Source organism: Giraffa tippelskirchi, chromosome 14 (genome assembly GCF_054371585.1).
Source record: "Giraffa tippelskirchi isolate mGirTip1 chromosome 14, T2T-mGirTip1v1.2.pri, whole genome shotgun sequence".
In the NCBI taxonomy this organism is placed as follows: domain Eukaryota; kingdom Metazoa; phylum Chordata; class Mammalia; order Artiodactyla; family Giraffidae; genus Giraffa; species Giraffa tippelskirchi.
The window spans coordinates 7,853,312-7,874,630 of NC_137288.1; the positions used below are offsets into that span (position 1 = coordinate 7,853,312).

At 54.7% G+C, this 21,319-nt stretch overlaps 2 protein-coding genes and 1 long non-coding RNA gene across 3 annotated transcripts in view; 1 reads left to right on the forward strand and 2 right to left on the reverse strand.

Moving 5' to 3' along the window:
• The window catches only part of LOC145534165 (uncharacterized), a 32,855-nt gene that overhangs the window by 9,152 nt on the left and 2,384 nt on the right, over positions 1-21,319 (forward strand). The window contains exons 3-4 of the long non-coding RNA XR_014074298.1: positions 6,245-6,356; positions 13,871-13,982. This is a non-coding gene — a long non-coding RNA (uncharacterized LOC145534165). The remainder of the gene's footprint in view (positions 1-6,244; positions 6,357-13,870; positions 13,983-21,319) is intronic.
• Positions 243-4,054, reverse strand: LOC145533847 (uncharacterized). The gene is made up of 3 exons (XM_081561190.1): positions 2,365-4,054; positions 1,653-1,965; positions 243-1,400 (listed from the first exon to the last, which is right to left on the reverse strand). The coding sequence occupies exons 1-3, from the start codon at positions 2,599-2,601 to the stop codon at positions 769-771; spliced, it is 1,182 nt and encodes a 393-aa protein (XP_081417316.1). The 5' UTR covers positions 2,602-4,054; the 3' UTR covers positions 243-768.
• LOC145533869 (uncharacterized) lies at positions 7,914-11,666 on the reverse strand. The gene is made up of 3 exons (XM_081561214.1): positions 9,994-11,666; positions 9,282-9,594; positions 7,914-9,029 (listed from the first exon to the last, which is right to left on the reverse strand). The coding sequence occupies exons 1-3, from the start codon at positions 10,228-10,230 to the stop codon at positions 8,398-8,400; spliced, it is 1,182 nt and encodes a 393-aa protein (XP_081417340.1). The 5' UTR covers positions 10,231-11,666; the 3' UTR covers positions 7,914-8,397.

The following is a 21,319-nucleotide window of genomic DNA, read 5'->3' on the forward strand; positions in this document are numbered from 1 at the left end:
AACCCTTACGACGGTGAGGAGAATCCCTGCTGTTTCCCAAGGGGTTCCGTCGGTGCGTGTCTTCCCCGGAGCGCTCAGGCCGTCTCTAAAGTACACTGGCCATGGGCATTGCCTCTCCTTGGAACTTCCCATGTGTTTCTCTTTTTTATGGAACAGTGATTTTCTAGAGGGGTTCTGGGCCACAAGGATGTTGGGTCATTTTCTAGCCTTCTGTCATGAAGAACGCTTTCCTGGGCGTTGGGGTGGTTTGTTGTTCCAGCTCCCTTTCTTGGCTTCTTTTGGGAGCTGGTGCAACAAGACGAGCTCAGCCTCTGCCTTCTGGCGGAGATGTCACCCTTGAAACAGCAATGCCTGCCTGGAGATAATGATGGCAGTGGCCAAAAGGGCTTCGTTTGGCACATGGTATCTTGAAAGGACGTACACCGTCCTTTCAGATATCAAAGGCTAGTTCAAATGACATAAAAATGAGAACTCTCCAATGGAGTCTTACAGTAGGTGGAGAGTCCGAAAAACACTGCTTCAGTCATTTCACGGAGAGTCATTGATTGGGGACACCAAGAATATAGGAAGGAATGCACAAAGAAAAGATGAAATTGTGTTCAGGATCGGGGGAAGGGATGAACAGGGCGTGCTTGCCTTGAATCCAGGGTTTGCTGGGGGGTGGGGCATAAAGATCAAACGGGTCTGAAACTACCAAGTGGTGATGGTAACACAGTATCACCAGAGTTACACAACAGTGTTCCCAAATTGCAACAATGATGAGAAAGTTTACGAATCCCAACTTAACCAACAAAAATACAGGAAACCATACAAAAAAGAAAACATCACCAGAAAGGTGGAAACAAACCAAATGCAAAGCAGTTCAGGGGAAAGGAACTCCATGTCCCCTGGGGGCAGACCGAGTTGCCGGCGTCCACGGTGAGCAGACAGGGATGGAGGCTGCAGAGCCGACCGCTCCCCTGGACGTGGTGTTTCCGGCAAGGGCTCTGGGTGTCTGTCCAGAGCGGGGGCTCGTTCTCCCTGCAGGGGTGGGTGAGTCATCGTGGGCGTCTGGGTGTTGCGCGGGAGCCAGGGCAGGCTCTCCCTGCCGAGGCGGTGACTCCTCCTCTGCCTCGGGTTGTCCTGCCAGAGCCCGAGCAGGTACAGGTGCACGTGGAGGTGGAGGTTCTGGCTGAGGGGGTGGGACATCAGTGCCTGGGGCTGGGGGTCCTGCAGGCACGGAGATCCGATCTGCCCAGTGTGCTGGCCAGTACCCAGCTGGCCTGGTGTCTCTGCGAGGGCAAGTCTCGGTTCTCCATCTGCCCTCGGTGGATCCCTGGGTCCTGCACCTGGAGCCACCACCTCTGTAGGGACAGGTCTGGGAAGTGGAGCCTGGTTCCAGTTGGAGGTCAGTGCTAGAGCTGGGGGAGAAGCAAAGTTTGCCCACAGGCCAGCCTTGGCATGTGCGTATCCCGGGACAGAAAGCTTCCAAGAGATTCCCAAAGAATACCCAGCGTCGGATGTCTTTTGGGACTGAAGTGTGCAAGACGGGGGGCGGGGGGTGTGAGGCCAGTGCTTGCTGCAGGCCCAGCAGCAGCTTTCGGGGACTCGTCCCTGTGTAGCTCAGCACCCCGTCCCCACACACTCCCGTGCAGCAGCCCCAGCGTCCTCACCTCTGTGCTCTGGCGTGCTGGGCTCCAGGTCCTCCTGCTGCCTCAGAGGCCGGGGTTCTCGGGACTCTGGGTCGGAGCCGGGTGTGCTGAGCTCCGTGGCAGCCTCAGACTGGGCCGGCGGGTGTATCCTAGGCGGTGTCTCTGCAGCAGGCCTTCCCCGCCTCCTCTTCTCCCCCGGTGGGGCTGATGCCTCCGTGGGCACGCTCACCTGGAGCCTGCACTGGGCCTCACGGGCGGGGGGGTGGTGCTCCGACCCCTCCCTCCGGGAGGTGGATGGGGTGTCCCCGTCCTCGGCCTCATCACGTGGGAAGCTCTGCAACGACAGTGACCGTCAGCCAGCCATGCTGGGAGTTTTCCAAGCTGGGCCTGGCCAGTGGAACCGCTGCTTCTGCCTGCTCGAACTTCTCTTCCCAGAAGGGTCAGAGACGTGTGTCTGCTCAGATCCCCACCCGGGAGGAAAGAGACCCACCTGTGGGTGTGAGGTCAGCCTGGGCGGCCGCCGCTGCCCGCACACTCCCCATCGGGCCCAGCCTGCTCTCCCCTGGGGTGTGGACACAACTTGTCCGCAGGCTTCTGACCCCACATCCGCCTGGGCTTCCTTGAGGGAGACACACCCCGAGAAACCCGCATCCACACACACAGGCAAAGGACCCGGTGTTTCCGGGTGGCATGGGCGAGGTGGCCTGGCCCGGCCTGGGGCTCCCCGTGTTACCTTTCTGTTTCTCCGGGCAAACGGCCAGAGGCCTCTCGGGGGTGTCCTGAGCCAACGTCGACAGGGTGCCCACGCACACTGCCTGTGAGCTCTCCTGAGGCCCCGGCCTCTGGGCATGGGCAAACAGCAGAACATCCTGGCAGCAAGTGATCTGGCTGGGGGCTCCTCTCCGCTCTGGAGGCCTGGATACCCGGGTTGCGGGTTCTGTTGGGTTCTGTTGCCGGCAGGTGACATCATCGCCTGGGGTTCGTGCTGAGGTCCCTTCCCCAAAACTTCCCAAGGGAATCTCTGGGTTTCTGACTGCTCGACCACCCCCCTTAGGCCATGTGCAGGCACAGAGACGCCCACACAGCCCAGCCCACAGCCCTGGGGAGGCCTGGGTGCAGCCAGGGCCTGAGCTCCGAGGGCCCTGCTGCTCTCAGACCAGGCTCCTTCTTCTCATAAGTGGTGTGGCCCTGGACAAGCATATGCCCCTCAGGGTTTCCCCAGTCTCTCCATCTGCAGAGTGGGGGTCATTCTCCCATCTGCTTCCTAGGTCTGTCGGCCTACGAGCAGCTCCATGCCTTTCCACCTGGGGCCGATATCACGTGGAGCTCGTGCGCTGAGACTTCAGAAAGAAAGATTCCATCCAGGGCTGACATAGCACAGAATGGGGCAGAACGAGGCCTGGATGTGCCGTGGTACCCAGGAAAAGGCACTCCCCCTCCTGACTGTTTTGAGACCCCGCATCCAAGTTGGAGGACCGAAAGGAAGACTCGAAGGTCTCCCTCTCTTGTAGAAAAGAGTAGCCAACTTTCTGGTCCTGTTTCCATTGAGATTCTGTTCAAGTGTCCCAGCTCGGCTTCTGCGGGTGGCTGAGCTTCTAATGGCTCCCTGCGTTCTTGTCTTTTCCTCTGCAAACCTTCCGTCCTTTTCCCCCTTCTGGGGTGGATGGGCGCTGTCATTGCTTCTACCTTCGAGACAGATTGAGGAAAAGTCTGGACCATCGACTCCTTTCCTCTCTTTGGTTCCGTGTCTCTCTCTGGCTGTGTCCCTCTCTTTTCCTTTCTCAATTCCCTCTGTGTCTTCCTCTTTCTCTCTCGTGTGTGAATGGATGGATGCTAGGAATTCCACATGTATATGATTAGATGAGGGTTATGTTTTAGGGATAGGTTAGAGGGAGAGAAAGGCTTCAGGTCGGAGTTGGTCATAGGGGAAGGGTCAAGGGTGGTGGTGGTGTTTCTTGGAATCTGAGTGCTGTGCATTCTTCGTCTCTTTCCATATGAACCCCTTCTCAGATACACCACTTGGAAGGAGTCTCTCGTGTTCCGTTTCCTATCTTTTGCATTTGTGAATGCTTAGCTTCTCTGTTGTGAAGAGGTTCCATTGGATGGAAACCCATTGGTGTACTTCGTGTACCTCTTTCCCTTAATTGAAGAGACCCATTTCTACCTCCGCCCAGCAAATGGCAAGGAGACTCTGATGTTAAGGAGCCTTTGACCTACGCTTCTTTCTAGCTATCTCATGACATCAGTCTTTAGGGTGAGGTTTTTCCCCAATATTGAGGTGGTCTGAGATCCAAACCAATAGCGTTCTTCAGATGTAGCTGTCTGGGTTTCCCATGGACATTGATTGAAGAGGCTTTCTTGTTCCCATTTGGATAATCTCCCCTTCTGTGTCAGAGATGAGTTGACGATGGATGCTGGGGTTTGTTTCTGGACCCTCAACTTTATTCCATCGATCTGGATCTGTGTGTGTTGTTGTATTCCCAATAGCATACTGTCCTGCCGCTGCTGCTGCTGCTGCTAAGTCACTTCAGTCGTGTCAGACTCTGCGCGACCCCATGGCCTGCAGCCTACCAGGCTCCTCCGTCCAGGGCATTTTCCAGGCAAGAGTACTGGAGTGGGTCGCCATTGCCTTCTCCGATACTCTCCTGAGGATCCTAGTTTGGTCGTCTAATTTCCTTTCACACAACCTTGGATGTCCGTATCGGGGCCTTTTCGTCGGATTGTATTGACAATTTAGGCTCTTTTCTGTTTCCGTAACCCCTTTTGCAATTCTTTGTTCGGTGCGAAAATGCATTGGCATTTTGGGAGGAATAGCATCGAAGCTGTGGATTGCCTTGTGGGGCTGTGACATCATTTTACCAATAGGAATTCTTTCAAGCCCTGAGCACAGCTTCTCTCTCCAGTGATTGGTGTGGGCTTGATCTTCCTTCTTCCATCTCTCGCCGTTTTGTGAGAACAGGTGCATCCTTCCCTTCTGGGTTAGATGGACTCGTGGATATCACTTCAGTGCATGGCATTGTCAGTGGGGGTGATAATTCCCTTCTCGTTGGAAGACTTTGCTGTGAGTATTAGAAATGCAAGTGACTTCTCTTCCCCTTCCTCCCTGTCCATCTCTCAGAGCCACCGGGAAACAGAGGCCTCATCCACGGTCACACAGGCCTGAGGGGGTGCAACTAGACTGTTGTTTCTTCAGGCCCTCAGTGCTGGACATCATCCGGGATCCTCTGTGTGTGTCTTCCTCAGTCTGGTGTCCCTTCAGACCTTTCCCTAGTTTTCACAGGCTTGTTGTGTTGGTGTTCTTTGTCTGTTTGGAGACACATCCTTGATAAGCTTTGTGTTTCCACTCATTCGTCTGGCGATGTATGACCTGTCTTTTGCTTTTGTCATGAGGTCTTTCCCACAGTAGATATCTTTGATTTTGCCAAGTCCACTGTATTCTCTGGGTTTTTTTGTGGACTGCCTTTTAGTTTTGTGTGTGAAGACTCAAAGCACGTGTCCGGTTTCTGCTCATTGTTCTTCTAGATTGGTGACAAGTTTTCACGGAAAGTTTGTCTAGGGATAAGTGGAAGTGAACTCGGTGTAAGGTGTCAAGTCTCCATCTCCATTCATGTCATCCCCTGCAGTTTCCAATTCCCTGTTCCTGAGTGGTTTTGGAGACCTTGTGGGGAGTTTGGTTGCATTGGAGTTTGCATTACCACCTTGATTCGATTCACACTGTTCTGCCGTCAGGGACACTGTCAAGGGGGAGTGAGGAGCAGCCTGCACTTCCAGCAGTGACCACACGGTGGGGCGAGTGCTGCTCTCCCCTCTGGGAGCCCCAGGCCACAGGCATCCCAGTGAGGAGCCAGCTCTGTGCTCAGCTGAAAGGAGTTAGTCTCTCAGGGGCCTCTGAGCCCTTGCCTTTGGATCACCCAGGGTGGGCATTGACTGGGACAGAAAAAATTGCCCTGAATTCCATGGACGGAAGAGCCTGGCTGTGTAGAGTTCGTGGGTTGCCGTGAATCAGACACAACTGAGGACAGAAAAATTCAATACATTAAAACACTTTTGGGGGGTGGGGGTGAGTGAAAGGGGGTGATGTGGGTTTTTTTGTCTTATATAACAGCCAAGGGAAATCTAGTTTAAACCTAAATTCACATAGACGGGAAAGGTATAGCTCTCCGTCACCCTATTAAAAAAAAAAAAAAAACTACTAAACTTTTCTGAAAGTTTATTTACTAGCTTCCTTGAGCAGTTCATGGTGAAGCTTTTTTTTTTTTTTTTTTCTGTGACATTGGCCTCATTAAAAAGTACGGTTTGCCTTTACTGGATAATTTTGTTCATTGGTTTCTTAGGGAACCTTGGTAATATTTGAGTTTCCTGGGGAGTATGGTCACATGACCTGGCCCTGGCCAATCGGTGCGTTCCACCTCCCTGGCCACTGTGATTGGCTCCGGGCTGGGGCAGTGCCCAATCGGGGCCCAGGGCCGGGCCTGACGTTGGAAGCCAGGGGAAGACGAGCTGTCGTCCTGCTGGGGTAGGGGAAGGGGTGGGGCCGGGGGAGGTCAGGCTCCAGCAGTGGGAGGGGCGTGAGGTCCGCCTGCGGCAGTTGGTGACCTTCCCGCTCCCCTCAGGGCAGAGCCGCCGGCCTGAGAATGAGGGCGCTGCTGAGCCCAGGGGCTGGGATGGCCCGTTGCTGCTGTGGTCCCAGAGCTCCACCCGAGACCTGAGGGAAACCTTCTGCCCGTGAGTCCTCTCCCGCTTGTCTGTCAGCTTGTTTGAAGCATGCTGGGTTTTCTGCCCAGCTGGCTAAGGGGAGTCCCTGGAAATGCAATGGTGTGGGTTTTGGCAGACTTCAGGGAAGACATGCCAGATGAGCCTGGGAGACTCCAGCTTAATCTGGATTCAGGAGATATCTCTTCGGGCCAGCTAGTAATTGTAGGATAAGCCTAATGAGTCTTCACAGGATGAAGAGAGTAACGTGCCAAGGTAGCATTCGATGTCCTCATTCGAGAGGATGAAGCTGGTGCTCAGAGAAGGGGGGAACTTGGCCACAGCAAGGAGGTGTGCACCCAGACAGAACCCCCAGATCCGGCCATTGGAGCTCAGGGAGGCCACTGGTGTGGCTTGTCCCTGTGGCAGGGGCCGAGGCACGCAGCCCACCCTGATTCCTGTGGGGGCCTGACTTGGGAAGTGCCATCTGGTAGCTTTGAGACTCACCAAACCAAATTGCACTGGAGAGAGGAGGGACACCTTCCTTCATCCACCCCCCACCCCCGCTGGCTTCCCACATACCCTGACCCCTTTCTCTCGATTTTGGAGCCATTTCCAGAGTCCCGCTCATATGACCTCATTCGAAGTGCACTGTGGACGAGCTGCCATCTGCAGCTGCTACCACAGCAGCCAAGGGCTTTAGCTCCCGAGTACCTCCCTTCCTTTGGAACTTGGGGGCCCTCTACTCCCCACTTGCACACCACAGACCTTTGCTGAGGATTGTGGGGACCCTCACTCAGTTTGCAGCACGTTGTAGCCATCCCTGTCCTCCCTTGAAACTCAGCTTGTGAGCTCCTTTGGAGCAGCGTGGCCCACCTGGCTGCAACGGAAGAGACACAGCTGACAGTGAAACAACAGCTTAGATCTGAGAGCCGGAAAGCTCTGTCAAAAGGGACCTCCCTCTTCACGCCGTAGAGGCTGTAGGAGCCGCCAGGGTTTCGGAACCAGTGCTGGGGCCAAAATGACTCCACAGCTGTTTTCCTTCCTGGGGAGGGTTCTGGCTTGAGTGGGAATGGCTCAAGTCTAAGGTTCTGAAAGCCCACTGTGTGCAGATGCACGGTACACAGAGAGGAGAAGGTGGAGTCCTGCCCTGGAGGTGGTCACAGCTCACGGATGAGCCAGGCAGGCAGGCAGGCAGGGCATGAGAACACCTGAGCTGCCTTCATGAGTGAATGGTGTGGGGGCAGAGGAAGAGAAGCCGGTCTGCTCCCTCATGTGGTGCCCAGGGCAGGTTGTCCCCAGAGGAAACCCTTACGACGGTGAGGAGAATCCCTGCTGTTTCCCAAGGGGTTCCGTCGGTGCGTGTCTTCCCCGGAGCGCTCAGGCCGTCTCTAAAGTACACTGGCCATGGGCATTGCCTCTCCTTGGAACTTCCCATGTGTTTCTCTTTTTTATGGAACAGTGATTTTCTAGAGGGGTTCTGGGCCACAAGGATGTTGGGTCATTTTCTAGCCTTCTGTCATGAAGAACGCTTTCCTGGGCGTTGGGGTGGTTTGTTGTTCCAGCTCCCTTTCTTGGCTTCTTTTGGGAGCTGGTGCAACAAGACGAGCTCAGCCTCTGCCTTCTGGCGGAGATGTCACCCTTGAAACAGCAATGCCTGCCTGGAGATAATGATGGCAGTGGCCAAAAGGGCTTCGTTTGGCACATGGTATCTTGAAAGGACGTACACCGTCCTTTCAGATATCAAAGGCTAGTTCAAATGACATAAAAATGAGAACTCTCCAATGGAGTCTTACAGTAGGTGGAGAGTCCGAAAAACACTGCTTCAGTCATTTCACGGAGAGTCATTGATTGGGGACACCAAGAATATAGGAAGGAATGCACAAAGAAAAGATGAAATTGTGTTCAGGATCGGGGGAAGGGATGAACAGGGCGTGCTTGCCTTGAATCCAGGGTTTGTTGGGGGGTGGGGCATAAAGATCAAACGGGTCTGAAACTACCAAGTGGTGATGGTAACACAGTATCACCAGAGTTACACAACAGTGTTCCCAAATTGCAACAATGATGAGAAAGTTTACGAATCCCAACTTAACCAACAAAAATACAGGAAACCATACAAAAAAGAAAACATCACCAGAAAGGTGGAAACAAACCAAATGCAAAGCAGTTCAGGGGAAAGGAACTCCATGTCCCCTGGGGGCAGACCGAGTTGCCGGCGTCCACGGTGAGCAGACAGGGATGGAGGCTGCAGAGCCGACCGCTCCCCTGGACGTGGTGTTTCCGGCAAGGGCTCTGGGTGTCTGTCCAGAGCGGGGGCTCGTTCTCCCTGCAGGGGTGGGTGAGTCATCGTGGGCGTCTGGGTGTTGCGCGGGAGCCAGGGCAGGCTCTCCCTGCCGAGGCGGTGACTCCTCCTCTGCCTCGGGTTGTCCTGCCAGAGCCCGAGCAGGTACAGGTGCACGTGGAGGTGGAGGTTCTGGCTGAGGGGGTGGGACATCAGTGCCTGGGGCTGGGGGTCCTGCAGGCACGGAGATCCGATCTGCCCAGTGTGCTGGCCAGTACCCAGCTGGCCTGGTGTCTCTGCGAGGGCAAGTCTCGGTTCTCCATCTGCCCTCGGTGGATCCCTGGGTCCTGCACCTGGAGCCACCACCTCTGTAGGGACAGGTCTGGGAAGTGGAGCCTGGTTCCAGTTGGAGGTCAGTGCTAGAGCTGGGGGAGAAGCAAAGTTTGCCCACAGGCCAGCCTTGGCATGTGCGTATCCCGGGACAGAAAGCTTCCAAGAGATTCCCAAAGAATACCCAGCGTCGGATGTCTTTTGGGACTGAAGTGTGCAAGACGGGGGGCGGGGGGTGTGAGGCCAGTGCTTGCTGCAGGCCCAGCAGCAGCTTTCGGGGACTCGTCCCTGTGTAGCTCAGCACCCCGTCCCCACACACTCCCGTGCAGCAGCCCCAGCGTCCTCACCTCTGTGCTCTGGCGTGCTGGGCTCCAGGTCCTCCTGCTGCCTCAGAGGCCGGGGTTCTCGGGACTCTGGGTCGGAGCCGGGTGTGCTGAGCTCCGTGGCAGCCTCAGACTGGGCCGGCGGGTGTATCCTAGGCGGTGTCTCTGCAGCAGGCCTTCCCCGCCTCCTCTTCTCCCCCGGTGGGGCTGATGCCTCCGTGGGCACGCTCACCTGGAGCCTGCACTGGGCCTCACGGGCGGGGGGGTGGTGCTCCGACCCCTCCCTCCGGGAGGTGGATGGGGTGTCCCCGTCCTCGGCCTCATCACGTGGGAAGCTCTGCAACGACAGTGACCGTCAGCCAGCCATGCTGGGAGTTTTCCAAGCTGGGCCTGGCCAGTGGAACCGCTGCTTCTGCCTGCTCGAACTTCTCTTCCCAGAAGGGTCAGAGACGTGTGTCTGCTCAGATCCCCACCCGGGAGGAAAGAGACCCACCTGTGGGTGTGAGGTCAGCCTGGGCGGCCGCCGCTGCCCGCACACTCCCCATCGGGCCCAGCCTGCTCTCCCCTGGGGTGTGGACACAACTTGTCCGCAGGCTTCTGACCCCACATCCGCCTGGGCTTCCTTGAGGGAGACACACCCCGAGAAACCCGCATCCACACACACAGGCAAAGGACCCGGTGTTTCCGGGTGGCATGGGCGAGGTGGCCTGGCCCGGCCTGGGGCTCCCCGTGTTACCTTTCTGTTTCTCCGGGCAAACGGCCAGAGGCCTCTCGGGGGTGTCCTGAGCCAACGTCGACAGGGTGCCCACGCACACTGCCTGTGAGCTCTCCTGAGGCCCCGGCCTCTGGGCATGGGCAAACAGCAGAACATCCTGGCAGCAAGTGATCTGGCTGGGGGCTCCTCTCCGCTCTGGAGGCCTGGATACCCGGGTTGCGGGTTCTGTTGGGTTCTGTTGCCGGCAGGTGACATCATCGCCTGGGGTTCGTGCTGAGGTCCCTTCCCCAAAACTTCCCAAGGGAATCTCTGGGTTTCTGACTGCTCGACCACCCCCCTTAGGCCATGTGCAGGCACAGAGACGCCCACACAGCCCAGCCCACAGCCCTGGGGAGGCCTGGGTGCAGCCAGGGCCTGAGCTCCGAGGGCCCTGCTGCTCTCAGACCAGGCTCCTTCTTCTCATAAGTGGTGTGGCCCTGGACAAGCATATGCCCCTCAGGGTTTCCCCAGTCTCTCCATCTGCAGAGTGGGGGTCATTCTCCCATCTGCTTCCTAGGTCTGTCGGCCTACGAGCAGCTCCATGCCTTTCCACCTGGGGCCGATATCACGTGGAGCTCGTGCGCTGAGACTTCAGAAAGAAAGATTCCATCCAGGGCTGACATAGCACAGAATGGGGCAGAACGAGGCCTGGATGTGCCGTGGTACCCAGGAAAAGGCACTCCCCCTCCTGACTGTTTTGAGACCCCGCATCCAAGCTGGAGGACCGAAAGGAAGACTCGAAGGTCTCCCTCTCTTGTAGAAAAGAGTAGCCAACTTTCTGGTCCTGTTTCCATTGAGATTCTGTTCAAGTGTCCCAGCTCGGCTTCTGCGGGTGGCTGAGCTTCTAATGGCTCCCTGCGTTCTTGTCTTTTCCTCTGCAAACCTTCCGTCCTTTTCCCCCTTCTGGGGTGGATGGGCGCTGTCATTGCTTCTACCTTCGAGACAGATTGAGGAAAAGTCTGGACCATCGACTCCTTTCCTCTCTTTGGTTCCGTGTCTCTCTCTGGCTGTGTCCCTCTCTTTTCCTTTCTCAATTCCCTCTGTGTCTTCCTCTTTCTCTCTCGTGTGTGAATGGATGGATGCTAGGAATTCCACATGTATATGATTAGATGAGGGTTATGTTTTAGGGATAGGTTAGAGGGAGAGAAAGGCTTCAGGTCGGAGTTGGTCATAGGGGAAGGGTCAAGGGTGGTGGTGGTGTTTCTTGGAATCTGAGTGCTGTGCATTCTTCGTCTCTTTCCATATGAACCCCTTCTCAGATACACCACTTGGAAGGAGTCTCTCGTGTTCCGTTTCCTATCTTTTGCATTTGTGAATGCTTAGCTTCTCTGTTGTGAAGAGGTTCCATTGGATGGAAACCCATTGGTGTACTTCGTGTACCTCTTTCCCTTAATTGAAGAGACCCATTTCTACCTCCGCCCAGCAAATGGCAAGGAGACTCTGATGTTAAGGAGCCTTTGACCTACGCTTCTTTCTAGCTATCTCATGACATCAGTCTTTAGGGTGAGGTTTTTCCCCAATATTGAGGTGGTCTGAGATCCAAACCAATAGCGTTCTTCAGATGTAGCTGTCTGGGTTTCCCATGGACATTGATTGAAGAGGCTTTCTTGTTCCCATTTGGATAATCTCCCCTTCTGTGTCAGAGATGAGTTGACGATGGATGCTGGGGTTTGTTTCTGGACCCTCAACTTTATTCCATCGATCTGGATCTGTGTGTGTTGTTGTATTCCCAATAGCATACTGTCCTGCCGCTGCTGCTGCTGCTGCTAAGTCACTTCAGTCGTGTCAGACTCTGCGCGACCCCATGGCCTGCAGCCTACCAGGCTCCTCCGTCCAGGGCATTTTCCAGGCAAGAGTACTGGAGTGGGTCGCCATTGCCTTCTCCGATACTCTCCTGAGGATCCTAGTTTGGTCGTCTAATTTCCTTTCACACAACCTTGGATGTCCGTATCGGGGCCTTTTCGTCGGATTGTATTGACAATTTAGGCTCTTTTCTGTTTCCGTAACCCCTTTTGCAATTCTTTGTTCGGTGCGAAAATGCATTGGCATTTTGGGAGGAATAGCATCGAAGCTGTGGATTGCCTTGTGGGGCTGTGACATCATTTTCCCAATAGGAATTTTTCAAGCCCTGAGCACAGCTTCTCTCTCCAGTGATTGGTGTGGGCTTGATCTTCCTTCTTCCATCTCTCGCCGTTTTGTGAGAACAGGTGCATCCTTCCCTTCTGGGTTAGATGGACTCGTGGATATCACTTCAGTGCATGGCATTGTCAGTGGGGGTGATAATTCCCTTCTCATTGGAAGACTTTGCTGTGAGTATTAGAAATGCAAGTGACTTCTCTTCCCCTTCCTCCCTGTCCATCTCTCAGAGCCACCGGGAAACAGAGGCCTCATCCACGGTCACACAGGCCTGAGGGGGTGCAACTAGACTGTTGTTTCTTCAGGCCCTCAGTGCTGGACATCATCCGGGATCCTCTGTGTGTGTCTTCCTCAGTCTGGTGTCCCTTCAGACCTTTCCCTAGTTTTCACAGGCTTGTTGTGTTGGTGTTCTTTGTCTGTTTGGAGACACATCCTTGATAAGCTTTGTGTTTCCACTCATTCGTCTGGCGATGTATGACCTGTCTTTTGCTTTTGTCATGAGGTCTTTCCCACAGTAGATATCTTTGATTTTGCCAAGTCCACTGTATTCTCTGGGTTTTTTTGTGGACTGCCTTTTAGTTTTGTGTGTGAAGACTCAAAGCACGTGTCCGGTTTCTGCTCATTGTTCTTCTAGATTGGTGACAAGTTTTCACGGAAAGTTTGTCTAGGGATAAGTGGAAGTGAACTCGGTGTAAGGTGTCAAGTCTCCATCTCCATTCATGTCATCCCCTGCAGTTTCCAATTCCCTGTTCCTGAGTGGTTTTGGAGACCTTGTGGGGAGTTTGGTTGCATTGGAGTTTGCATTACCACCTTGATTCGATTCACACTGTTCTGCCGTCAGGGACACTGTCAAGGGGGAGTGAGGAGCAGCCTGCACTTCCAGCAGTGACCACACGGTGGGGCGAGTGCTGCTCTCCCCTCTGGGAGCCCCAGGCCACAGGCATCCCAGTGAGGAGCCAGCTCTGTGCTCAGCTGAAAGGAGTTAGTCTCTCAGGGGCCTCTGAGCCCTTGCCTTTGGATCACCCAGGGTGGGCATTGACTGGGACAGAAAAAATTGCCCTGAATTCCATGGACGGAAGAGCCTGGCTGTGTAGAGTTCGTGGGTTGCCGTGAATCAGACACAACTGAGGACAGAAAAATTCAATACATTAAAACACTTTTGGGGGGTGGGGGTGAGTGAAAGGGGGTGATGTGGGTTTTTTTGTCTTATATAACAGCCAAGGGAAATCTAGTTTAAACCTAAATTCACATAGACGGGAAAGGTATAGCTCTCCGTCACCCTATTAAAAAAAAAAAAAAAAACTACTAAACTTTTCTGAAAGTTTATTTACTAGCTTCCTTGAGCAGTTCATGGTGAAGGTTTTTTTTTTTTTTTCTGTGACATTGGCCTCATTAAAAAGTACGGTTTGCCTTTACTGGATAATTTTGTTCATTGGTTTCTTAGGGAACCTTGGTAATATTTGAGTTTCCTGGGGAGTATGGTCACATGACCTGGCCCTGGCCAATCGGTGCGTTCCACCTCCCTGGCCACTGTGATTGGCTCTGGGCTGGGGCAGTGCCCAATCGGGGCCCAGGGCCGGGCCTGACGTTGGAAGCCAGGGGAAGACGAGCTGTCGTCCTGCTGGGGTAGGGGAAGGGGTGGGGCCGGGGGAGGTCAGGCTCCAGCAGTGGGAGGGGCGTGAGGTCCGCCTGCGGCAGTTGGTGACCTTCCCGCTCCCCTCAGGGCAGAGCCGCCGGCCTGAGAATGAGGGCGCTGCTGAGCCCAGGGGCTGGGATGGCCCGTTGCTGCTGTGGTCCCAGAGCTCCACCCGAGACCTGAGGGAAACCTTCTGCCCGTGAGTCCTCTCCCGCTTGTCTGTCAGCTTGTTTGAAGCATGCTGGGTTTTCTGCCCAGCTGGCTAAGGGGAGTCCCTGGAAATGCAATGGTGTGGGTTTTGGCAGACTTCAGGGAAGACATGCCAGATGAGCCTGGGAGACTCCAGCTTAATCTGGATTCAGGAGATATCTCTTCGGGCCAGCTAGTAATTGTAGGATAAGCCTAATGAGTCTTCACAGGATGAAGAGAGTAACGTGCCAAGGTAGCATTCGATGTCCTCATTCGAGAGGATGAAGCTGGTGCTCAGAGAAGGGGGGAACTTGGCCACAGCAAGGAGGTGTGCACCCAGACAGAACCCCCAGATCCGGCCATTGGAGCTCAGGGAGGCCACTGGTGTGGCTTGTCCCTGTGGCAGGGGCCGAGGCACGCAGCCCACCCTGATTCCTGTGGGGGCCTGACTTGGGAAGTGCCATCTGGTAGCTTTGAGACTCACCAAACCAAATTGCACTGGAGAGAGGAGGGACACCTTCCTTCATCCACCCCCCACCCCCGCCGGCTTCCCACATACCCTGACCCCTTTCTCTCGATTTCGGAGCCATTTCCAGAGTCCCGCTCATATGACCTCATTCGAAGTGCACTGTGGACGAGCTGCCATCTGCAGCTGCTACCACAGCGGCCAAGGGCTTTAGCTCCCGAGTACCTCCCTTCCTTTGGAACTTGGGGGCCCTCTACTCCCCACTTGCACACCACAGACCTTTGCTGAGGATTGTGGGGACCCTCACTCAGTTTGCAGCACGTTGTAGCCATCCCTGTCCTCCCTTGAAACTCAGCTTGTGAGCTCCTTTGGAGCAGCGTGGCCCACCTGGCTGCAACGGAAGAGACACAGCTGACAGTGAAACAACAGCTTAGATCTGAGAGCCGGAAAGCTCTGTCAAAAGGGACCTCCCTCTTCACGCCGTAGAGGCTGTAGGAGCCGCCAGGGTTTCGGAACCAGTGCTGGGGCCAAAATGACTCCACAGCTGTTTTCCTTCCTGGGGAGGGTTCTGGCTTGAGTGGGAATGGCTCAACTCTAAGGTTCTGAAAGCCCACTGTGTGCAGATGCACGGTACACAGAGAGGAGAAGGTGGAGTCCTGCCCTGGAGGTGGTCACAGCTCACGGATGAGCCAGGCAGGCAGGCAGGCAGGGCATGAGAACACCTGAGCTGCCTTCATGAGTGAATGGTGTGGGGGCAGAGGAAGAGAAGCCGGTCTGCTCCCTCATGTGGTGCCCAGGGCAGGTTGTCCCCAGAGGAAACCCTTACGACGGTGAGGAGAATCCCTGCTGTTTCCCAAGGGGTTCCGTCGGTGCGTGTCTTCCCCGGAGCGCTCAGGCCGTCTCTAAAGTACACTGGCCATGGGCATTGCCTCTCCTTGGAACTTCCCATGTGTTTCTCTTTTTTATGGAACAGTGATTTTCTAGAGGGGTTCTGGGCCACAAGGATGTTGGGTCATTTTCTAGCCTTCTGTCATGAAGAACGCTTTCCTGGGCGTTGGGGTGGTTTGTTGTTCCAGCTCCCTTTCTTGGCTTCTTTTGGGAGCTGGTGCAACAAGACGAGCTCAGCCTCTGCATTCTGGCTGAGATGTCACCCTTGAAACAGCAATGCCTGCCTGGAGATAATGATGGCAGTGGCCAAAAGGGCTTCGTTTGGCACATGGTATCTTGAAAGGACGTACACCGTCCTTTCAGATATCAAAGGCTAGTTCAAATGACATAAAAATGAGAACTCTCCAATGGAGTCTTACAGTAGGTGGAGAGTCCGAAAAACACTGCTTCAGTCATTTCACGGAGAGTCATTGATTGGGGACACCAAGAATATAGGAAGGAATGCACAAAGAAAAGATGAAATTGTGTTCAGGATCGGGGGAAGGGATGAACAGGGCGTGCTTGCCTTGAATCCAGGCTTTGTTGGGGGGTGGGGCATAAAGATCAAACGGGTCTGAAACTACCAAGTGGTGATGGTAACACAGTATCACCAGAGTCACACAACAGTGTTCCCAAATTGCAACAATGATGAGAAAGTTTACGAATCCCAACTTAACCAACAAAAATACAGGAAACCATACAAAAAAGAAAACATCACCAGAAAGGTGGAAACAAACCAAATGCAAAGCAGTTCAGGGGAAAGGAACTCCATGTCCCCTGGGGGCAGACCGAGTTGCCGGCGTCCACGGTGAGCAGACAGGGATGGAGGCTGCAGAGCCGACCGCTCCCCTGGACGTGGTGTTTCCGGCAAGGGCTCTGGGTGTCTGTCCAGAGCGGGGGCTCGTTCTCCCTGCAGGGGTGGGTGAGTCATCGTGGGCGTCTGGGTGTTGCGCGGGAGCCAGGGCAGGCTCTCCCTGCCGAGGCGGTGACTCCTCCTCTGCCTCGGGTTGTCCTGCCAGAGCCCGAGCAGGTACAGGTGCACGTGGAGGTGGAGGTTCTGGCTGAGGGGGTGGGACATCAGTGCCTGGGGCTGGGGGTCCTGCAGGCACGGAGATCCGATCTGCCCAGTGTGCTGGCCAGTACCCAGCTGGCCTGGTGTCTCTGCGAGGGCAAGTCTCGGTTCTCCATCTGCCCTCGGTGGATCCCTGGGTCCTGCACCTGGAGCCACCACCTCTGTAGGGACAGGTCTGGGAAGTGGAGCCTGGTTCCAGTTGGAGGTCAGTGCTAGAGCTGGGGGAGAAGCAAAGTTTGCCCACAGGCCAGCCTTGGCATGTGCGTATCCCGGGACAGAAAGCTTCCAAGAGATTCCCAAAGAATACCCAGCGTCGGATGTCTTTTGGGACTGAAGTGTGCAAGACGGGGGGCGGGGGGTGTGAGGCCAGTGCTTGCTGCAGGCCCAGCAGCAGCTTTCGGGGACTCGTCCCTGTGTAGCTCAGCACCCCGTCCCCACACACTCCCGTGCAGCAGCCCCAGCGTCCTCACCTCTGTGCTCTGGCGTGCTGGGCTCCAGGTCCTCCTGCTGCCTCAGAGGCCGGGGTTCTCGGGACTCTGGGTCGGAGCCGGGTGTGCTGAGCTCCGTGGCAGCCTCAGACTGGGCCGGCGGGTGTATCCTAGGCGGTGTCTCTGCAGCAGGCCTTCCCCGCCTCCTCTTCTCCCCCGGTGGGGCTGATGCCTCCGTGGGCACGCTCACCTGGAGCCTGCACTGGGCCTCACGGGCGGGGGGGTGGTGCTCCGACCCCTCCCTCCGGGAGGTGGATGGGGTGTCCCCGTCCTCGGCCTCATCATGTGGGAAGCTCTGCAACGACAGTGACCGTCAGCCAGCCATGCTGGGAGTTTTCCAAGCTGGGCCTGGCCAGTGGAACCGCTGCTTCTGCCTGCTCGAACTTCTCTTCCCAGAAGGGTCAGAGACGTGTGTCTGCTCAGATCCCCACCCGGGAGGAAAGAGACCCACCTGTGGGTGTGAGGTCAGCCTGGGCGGCCGCCGCTGCCCGCACACTCCCCATCGGGCCCAGCCTGCTCTCCCCTGGGGTGTGGACACAACTTGTCCGCAGGCTTCTGACCCCACATCCGCCTGGGCTTCCTTGAGGGAGACACACCCCGAGAAACCCGCATCCACACACACAGGCAAAGGACCCGGTGTTTCCGGGTGGCATGGGCGAGGTGGCCTGGCCCGGCCTGGGGCTCCCCGTGTTACCTTTCTGTTTCTCCGGGCAAACGGCCAGAGGCCTCTCGGGGGTGTCCTGAGCCAACGTCGACAGGGTGCCCACGCACACTGCCTGTGAGCTCTCCTGAGGCCCCGGCCTCTGGGCATGGGCAAACAGCAGAACATCCTGGCAGCAAGTGATCTGGCTGGGGGCTCCTCTCCGCTCTGGAGGCCTGGATACCCGGGTTGCGGGTTCTGTTGGGTTCTGTTGCCGGCAGGTGACATCATCGCCTGGGGTTCGTGCTGAGGTCCCTTCCCCAAAACTTCCCAAGGGAATCTCTGGGTTTCTGACTGCTCGACCACCCCCCTTAGGCCATGTGCAGGCACAGAGACGCCCACACAGCCCAGCCCACAGCCCTGGGGAGGCCTGGGTGCAGCCAGGGCCTGAGCTCCGAGGGCCCTGCTGCTCTCAGACCAGGCTCCTTCTTCTCATAAGTGGTGTGGCCCTGGACAAGCATATGCCCCTCAGGGTTTCCCCAGTCTCTCCATCTGCAGAGTGGGGGTCATTCTCCCATCTGCTTCCTAGGTCTGTCGGCCTACGAGCAGCTCCATGCCTTTCCACCTGGGGCCGATATCACGTGGAGCTCGTGCGCTGAGACTTCAGAAAGAAAGATTCCATCCAGGGCTGACATAGCACAGAATGGGGCAGAACGAGGCCTGGATGTGCCGTGGTACCCAGGAAAAGGCACTCCCCCTCCTGACTGTTTTGAGACCCCGCATCCAAGCTGGAGGACCGAAAGGAAGACTCGAAGGTCTCCCTCTCTTGTAGAAAAGAGTAGCCAACTTTCTGGTCCTGTTTCCATTGAGATTCTGTTCAAGTGTCCCAGCTCGGCTTCTGCGGGTGGCTGAGCTTCTAATGGCTCCCTGCGTTCTTGTCTTTTCCTCTGCAAACCTTCCGTCCTTTTCCCCCTTCTGGGGTGGATGGGCGCTGTCATTGCTTCTACCTTCGAGACAGATTGAGGAAAAGTCTGGACCATCGACTCCTTTCCTCTCTTTGGTTCCGTGTCTCTCTCTGGCTGTGTCCCTCTCTTTTCCTTTCTCAATTCCCTCTGTGTCTTCCTCTTTCTCTCTCGTGTGTGAATGGATGGATGCTAGGAATTCCACATGTATATGATTAGATGAGGGTTATGTTTTAGGGATAGGTTAGAGGGAGAGAAAGGCTTCAGGTCGGAGTTGGTCATAGGGGAAGGGTCAAGGGTGGTGGTGGTGTTTCTTGGAATCTGAGTGCTGTGCATTCTTCGTCTCTTTCCATATGAACCCCTTCTCAGATACACCACTTGGAAGGAGTCTCTCGTGTTCCGTTTCCTATCTTTTGCATTTGTGAATGCTTAGCTTCTCTGTTGTGAAGAGGTTCCATTGGATGGAAACCCATTGGTGTACTTCGTGTACCTCTTTCCCTTAATTGAAGAGACCCATTTCTACCTCCGCCCAGCAAATGGCAAGGAGACTCTGATGTTAAGGAGCCTTTGACCTACGCTTCTTTCTAGCTATCTCATGACATCAGTCTTTAGGGTGAGGTTTTTCCCCAATATTGAGGTGGTCTGAGATCCAAACCAATAGCGTTCTTCAGATGTAGCTGTCTGGGTTTCCCATGGACATTGATTGAAGAGGCTTTCTTGTTCCCATTTGGATAATCTCCCCTTCTGTGTCAGAGATGAGTTGACGATGGATGCTGGGGTTTGTTTCTGGACCCTCAACTTTATTCCATCGATCTGGATCTGTGTGTGTTGTTGTATTCCCAATAGCATACTGTCCTGCCGCTGCTGCTGCTGCTGCTAAGTCACTTCAGTCGTGTCAGACTCTGCGCGACCCCATGGCCTGCAGCCTACCAGGCTCCTCCGTCCAGGGCATTTTCCAGGCAAGAGTACTGGAGTGGGTCGCCATTGCCTTCTCCGATACTCTCCTGAGGATCCTAGTTTGGTCGTCTAATTTCCTTTCACACAACCTTGGATGTCCGTATCGGGGCCTTTTCGTCGGATTGTATTGACAATTTAGGCTCTTTTCTGTTTCCGTAACCCCTTTTGCAATTCTTTGTTCGGTGCGAAAATGCATTGGCATTTTGGGAGGAATAGCATCGAAGCTGTGGATTGCCTTGTGGGGCTGTGACATCATTTTCCCAATAGGAATTTTTCAAGCCCTGAGCACAGCTTCTCTCTCCAGTGATTGGTGTGGGCTTGATCTTCCTTCTTCCATCTCTCGCCGTTTTGTGAGAACAGGTGCATCCTTCCCTTCTGGGTTAGATGGACTCGTGGATATCACTTCAGTGCATGGCATTGTCAGTGGGGGTGATAATTCCCTTCTCATTGGAAGACTTTGCTGTGAGTATTAGAAATGCAAGTGACTTCTCTTCCCCTTCCTCCCTGTCCATCTCTCAGAGCCACCGGGAAACAGAGGCCTCATCCACGGTCACACAGGCCTGAGGGGGTGCAACTAGACTGTTGTTTCTTCAGGCCCTCAGTGCTGGACATCATCCGGGATCCTCTGTGTGTGTCTTCCTCAGTCTGGTGTCCCTTCAGACCTTTCCCTAGTTTTCACAGGCTTGTTGTGTTGGTGTTCTTTGTCTGTTTGGAGACACATCCTTGATAAGCTTTGTGTTTCCACTCATTCGTCTGGCGATGTATGACCTGTCTTTTGCTTTTGTCATGAGGTCTTTCCCACAGTAGATATCTTTGATTTTGCCAAGTCCACTGTATTCTCTGGGTTTTTTTGTGGACTGCCTTTTAGTTTTGTGTGTGAAGACTCAAAGCACGTGTCCGGTTTCTGCTCATTGTTCTTCTAGATTGGTGACAAGTTTTCACGGAAAGTTTGTCTAGGGATAAGTGGAAGTGAACTCGGTGTAAGGTGTCAAGTCTCCATCTCCATTCATGTCATCCCCTGCAGTTTCCAATTCCCTGTTCCTGAGTGGTTTTGGAGACCTTGTGGGGAGTTTGGTTGCATTGGAGTTTGCATTACCACCTTGATTCGATTCACACTGTTCTGCCGTCAGGGACACTGTCAAGGGGGAGTGAGGAGCAGCCTGCACTTCCAGCAGTGACCACACGGTGGGGCGAGTGCTGCTCTCCCCTCTGGGAGCCCCAGGCCACAGGCATCCCAGTGAGGAGCCAGCTCTGTGCTCAGCTGAAAGGAGTTAGTCTCTCAGGGGCCTCTGAGCCCTTGCCTTTGGATCACCCAGGGTGGGCATTGACTGGGACAGAAAAAATTGCCCTGAATTCCATGGACGGAAGAGCCTGGCTGTGTAGAGTTCGTGGGTTGCCGTGAATCAGACACAACTGAGGACAGAAAAATTCAATACATTAAAACACTTTTGGGGGGTGGGGGTGAGTGAAAGGGGGTGATGTGGGTTTTTTTGTCTTATATAACAGCCAAGGGAAATCTAGTTTAAACCTAAATTCACATAGACGGGAAAGGTATAGCTCTCCGTCACCCTATTAAAAAAAAAAAAAAAAACTACTAAACTTTTCTGAAAGTTTATTTACTAGCTTCCTTGAGCAGTTCATGGTGAAGGTTTTTTTTTTTTTTTCTGTGACATTGGCCTCATTAAAAAGTACGGTTTGCCTTTACTGGATAATTTTGTTCATTGGTTTCTTAGGGAACCTTGGTAATATTTGAGTTTCCTGGGGAGTATGGTCACATGACCTGGCCCTGGCCAATCGGTGCGTTCCACCTCCCTGGCCACTGTGATTGGCTCTGG

What these genes read in the sequence shown, in the direction of transcription:
- LOC145533847 (XM_081561190.1), bottom strand. Translation starts at nt 2,601, where the DNA reads ATGATGTCACCTGCCGGCAACAGAACCCAACAGAACCCGCAACCCGGG. An exon ending in TTGCCCGGAGAAACAGAAAG is followed by an intron (nt 1,966 to 2,364) that starts GTAACACGGGGA and finishes CTGTCGTTGCAG; the next exon opens with AGCTTCCCACGTGATGAGGC. An exon ending in CAGCACGCCAGAGCACAGAG is followed by an intron (nt 1,401 to 1,652) that starts GTGAGGACGCTG and finishes CTTCTCCCCCAG; the next exon opens with CTCTAGCACTGACCTCCAAC.
- LOC145533869 (XM_081561214.1), bottom strand. Translation starts at nt 10,230, where the DNA reads ATGATGTCACCTGCCGGCAACAGAACCCAACAGAACCCGCAACCCGGG. An exon ending in TTGCCCGGAGAAACAGAAAG is followed by an intron (nt 9,595 to 9,993) that starts GTAACACGGGGA and finishes CTGTCGTTGCAG; the next exon opens with AGCTTCCCACGTGATGAGGC. An exon ending in CAGCACGCCAGAGCACAGAG is followed by an intron (nt 9,030 to 9,281) that starts GTGAGGACGCTG and finishes CTTCTCCCCCAG; the next exon opens with CTCTAGCACTGACCTCCAAC.